The sequence below is a fragment of the Lolium perenne genome, chromosome 3, assembly GCF_019359855.2.
Source record: "Lolium perenne isolate Kyuss_39 chromosome 3, Kyuss_2.0, whole genome shotgun sequence".
In the NCBI taxonomy this organism is placed as follows: Eukaryota; Viridiplantae; Streptophyta; class Magnoliopsida; order Poales; family Poaceae; genus Lolium; species Lolium perenne.
In genome coordinates, this window is record NC_067246.2 from 325,785,999 (window position 1) to 325,790,829 (window position 4,831).

At 43.0% G+C, this 4,831-nt stretch overlaps 1 protein-coding gene across 1 annotated transcript; it reads right to left on the reverse strand.

The window, feature by feature from the left end:
- Positions 1-3,157: 3,157 nt before the first annotated feature.
- Positions 3,158-3,954, reverse strand: LOC127345740 (uncharacterized). Its single transcript, XM_051372269.2, has 3 exons — positions 3,765-3,954; positions 3,537-3,636; positions 3,158-3,413 (listed from the first exon to the last, which is right to left on the reverse strand). Exons 1-3 carry the CDS (start codon positions 3,811-3,813, stop codon positions 3,365-3,367), a joined length of 198 nt encoding a protein of 65 aa, XP_051228229.1. The 5' UTR covers positions 3,814-3,954; the 3' UTR covers positions 3,158-3,364.
- Between the last annotated feature and the right edge of the window lie 877 nt (positions 3,955-4,831).

Sequence of the window (4,831 nt, forward strand, 5' to 3'; positions counted from 1 at the left end):
GATACTACCTCCATCCTAAGATTTAAGGCTTATAACTTTTCAAAAAGTCATATTATATCAAGCTTGATCAAGTTTTTATCAAAAATAGTTAACATGTAAAATACAAAATATCATATTTGTTGATAGATTCTTCTAAAAGTTTAGTCAAACTTTACTCAATTTGACTTTTCAAAAAAAATATAAGCTTGCCTTGGGATGGAGATAGTATTTGCTTCCTAGATGGACGGTATAACTCTTCATGGTGTACCCTATCATTTCCATGATTACCTATGATTATTTCATTCGCGTCCTGATAACCTTTTCTATTTATCAGGTTACATGTCCTAATATTGAGTGTCAATCGGAATTTCACGACAAACCATGTTCGGAACTGAAGGGTATGGCAGCATGGAGTAAACATTCAATGAGTTTTTTAAATAACATTTCAGAGACTGTTTGGATTAGTTACTCCCTCCTTTTCATATTAGCTACCTCAGAGGAAGTAGTTTGTAATGAGAGTGGTGTTTTGGCACATGCGAGCATATGCTTCCTTTATTTTAAAATGCATGTTACGCATATTTTGAATTTTTTTTAAAGATTGAAACAAAAGATTCGCACGTGTATCTTCACGTGCTACGCGTTCACAAAGTCATTTCATGAAAAAACGACTTGTGGTGTGGCGTGTGTAGAAAGACAAAATTCAATGCTAAAAATAAGGCTTTTCAGAAGATAAATTTTCTTTTTTTTACATAGACTAGAAAACATATTGGTTCCTCGTGAAATTTGATGAACACACATATATTATGGAGATGTACATGTTTTTTTGTGATTTTTTTTTGAAATTTCTAAATATTTTTTCATTGCCTCTTACGAAATGAAACCATTATGAGGTTAGGGTGTTAGGCAACAAATTGGCAGAGAATAAAGAAGAGATGGCTCTTGTGTGTATAACAAGATATTGTGTACATAAACAGAAGTGGAAGGATTAAATGCACAGCATCCGAATGGGTAAGTTTTCCAGTCTTCCTCCGGTGCGGTTCCTGAGGAACCTTTTGCCGTCCACGTGGCTGTGATATTGCTGCCCCCGGGACAGCTGCTCTCGGCTAGACAAGGTCGCGTGGGTAAGCTGGCGGCAAGGCGAGAGAAAGCCGACGGAGGGGCGGGAAGAAGGAGGCGGCGCCGAGCTTGTGCGTCGGGAGACGACGAACCTCGTAGGCGGCCATCACGTGCTCTGGATGGGAAATCGACGGCGGAGAGCGCGCATGCTAGAGTGGGGGAGGCTGGCGGCGAGCATGGTTGGGCTGGTAAGTCGGAGGAGGTTGGGGCAGGAGGGAGACAAGGAAATCGGGGTGGTCTCTACTCGCTAGGGTCCATGAGGGAAATCGGGTCAGTGTCCTTCCTTTTACGGGGGTGCGCCAGAACGTACGAGCAGGCGCCTGTGCGTCCGCTAGACGAGTCATATAGTTAAAGCACTTTTCGCGAAGGGATTTAGGTGTGCCTTGCACTCAGTTGTTGTGTGAGTATAAGTTGTGAGAGGTGCAAGTTATTGCTACACCGTATGTACTTTTCGAAGCATTGTATTGTTCGGTTTGCTATTTCTAGAGATTGATCTCTTGGTTGTCTATAAGTAGGTGGAATTGCTATTGGTAAAAAGAGAGGTAATCCAAGTTTTTCATTCAGCTGTCGATGCGCATGCAAGCTCTCCTTTATAGTTGCTCGTAACCTAGGTTAACCTCTCTATAACTCTTGCTCCTCAACTTTGAATAAACATTTTATGGTTTCCCTCCTTTTGGAGATTATGGTACAATGAAAAAAAAGATTTTCATAGGCTAATTTACTTGCTTGTGCTATTACTTTAGACGCAAAAAAAACTTAAGCTGCTTGCCATTATCCTAGACAAAATGTTAATGTTTTCCCTTTTTTTTCTTGTTTGCGAGGTCATAAATTTGATCTTATGTACCATCCGGTGTTGATCCCATAATATGCTATATCAGATATATTTCAATTTCGTCACTTTTTCTAGCAAAAAGATGAAGTATTATATTAAAACGTTGGTGGAACGGAGATCAACGATTCAACTACTTCTTGTTTGCATGATAGAACTTGATGTGGAAAATTGACAAGTTGCTTTCTTCTGCACTCTCGAAGATGGGCATACATGTGTATTCATGATCTTGGTTTTCATTACCTCTTCTAACATCTTTGTGATCTTCTTTACCTGGTTGTAGTACAAATGCTAAATAGTTTTAAAAAATTATTTTGATGTGCACAATTATGCGACACAAATATTTTCTTTTCACGTGCAATGTGCCATCAGATTTTCTCAAATAATTTTTATTTCATATTCCATTGCCTACTTTACGCATGATTTAGAAACAACGTTGAGCAGTATGAGGTTGCGCCATCATAGTTTAGTTGAACATCTTAAACATCTCAAAAATCTCACTGATCAATATCATTGTCACCGGTACAACGAAAAGCACATAGCCTGCAAGAATCAGTGTTGAATTACATCTTCATTAGATTGCACTTAAAAGTGAAGTTAAACCTTAATTATTTTGTAAATATCATGTTAACATCTTTTAATACACGTGAATTTTCACTTGTATTGTATTTGCATGCAGTGCAACAAAATAAATTTAGTGAAACCGTAGAGAAGCACGGGCATCCAACTAGTTGTGTAGTATAATCTACGAACCACTATAGCGATCCAAAATTCAGTACCATGGGTTGATATAGACAAATGAAGGACATGTCAACTCACTTAGACACTATCAACCGACTGCTTGCACATATATGTCCGCCGTAGTTTGATATTGCATTAACTGTGATTAAATGGGTACTATTATGGCTACATATACACATTAACTTGTATAATTAGCAGAAGGTATGGTGTTTGAGTTGAATATATACAGTCACCATGAGGTAACCAAAATACACGATAAAAAGTCGTTGGGCATAAACATGGGAATACAAAATGGATGGTGTGATCATCCGGGCCGTGATAGGAGAGATGGATCAGTTGTGAATGGTGGTTGAAAACGCCTTCGGAGCCTCAACCAGTTTCATCGTTGGATTTATTATGTCGATCTAAGACATCATATATGTTGAGAAGGATGGCAACTGACCGAGATTACAGCTTGAAATAATACTTCGTACTCACCCATTACACACGACGTGGTAAATATATGAATATCACAATATCCAACACGGATACATATACAGTACTACAATATTCAGGTACAGACAGTCACCTCAGTTATTTGTGTAGACTAAAACAACAAACACTGAAATTAAGCGATACACAACCCTCCTCATCTGTATACGTTCTTCATGAGTGGCACTGGCGCTCTGTGCCCGCCAGCAAACACGGGGTGCTGGCCGGTTAGTCGCAGCACATCTCGCAGATCCAGCAGCAGCACAGCGCGGCGAGGCTGAAAAAATACACCCGAGAAAGCATCAGAAATTAAATCTCACTAGTGGCGTGGTGCAAGGTAGTACTAGAAAGGATTTATCCGAGCAAGTCTATATTTCGATGGAGAAGCAACGCAGCGTACCATCCTTCGATGAAGCCCTTCTCGCCCCTGGAGGTGGTGCTGCCCCGGCGCGCCTTCTTCCCGGCCGCGCCGCCTTGCTCCGCGGCCGCCGTCGGGTAGCCTGCAGCACACGCATGAACAAACATGTCAAGATTTTCGGTCACGAGTCTATCTGAATTCTGAATACGTCGACGAACACAGCCATGGATTCAGGTAGCGCCAATTAAGCATGAGGAAACTGATGGAAACCTGGCGGCGGCGGCGGTGGCTGGTTCTGGTTGCTCCTGTTGTTCTCCATCACGGATACCTGTGGGCGATCGAGCTCTGCACGTGTGTAGATTGTGGTGGTGAGCGATGGGATTCAGCTGATGGGTACTTGTCTTCTTCGCACTCCGACGTTCTATATATAATGCTCCACCAGCTGCGATGGACTGCCAATAGCAGACAGGCACACGGAGAGGAGAGCACACAAGGTTCTCTGCCCTTTTGACAAGCCGTCGCAGATTGACAAGTAGTAGCTCGCTGGATTCGATGCCTGTCGGACTAAGCAACGCTTTATTAGCTGACAAATCAAAATTTTGTAGTACTACCCGAATCGATCGCCAAGGTTATTGAGCAGATAGACGGCACTGACGCATGTACAGTGTTGAAGAAGATAATATAACCTGCCATGCATGAGTTGGTGGATGGATCGACGGCTTGGATCGCGCCGGCGGCGGCTGGCAGCTGGCCGGAGTCCGGAGAAAGCTTGAGAACAGATGCAAAGCACCATTTGATAGCGTCGGAGGCGGCGCTTTCTGACTAGTGTTTTCGGCTGTTTGATATTCGTTGCCCATTACGTACGTGAGATGATGGTCAGTTGGGAATCAGGTTCTCCCCGGGGAAAGATAGGCCGGATCCAGATGAAACTTCAGTCGGAAGGAAACCGCCGGATCCACCGGATGCATGTTCACACTGGCCGGAATATAATTCAGGATGGAAATACGGTGGATCGACCTATTCGGTTCCGTTTCCCTCCTCCTGCTCTCTTCATATATCAGAGTTTTTTCAAATGATTCGATTCCCGATGGTCGATATTTTCGACTGCATAGGTTTCGTGCTCTTTCTTTTGGGCGCGGCGGTGCAATTGGTGAATTTCTTTGGTTTCAACTACCATGCTCCCTCCGCTTCTCAAATAGGTGGATATGTAGATGGAAAATGATCCTATTCCCCGGGGGCTGCGAGCCAGGGGCACCTCTGGGTCACGCACCGTGCGATCACCCTTATCGCTTGATCAAAAAACGGTCACGTCGCTCCTCTGCGTATCTCCTCGTCGC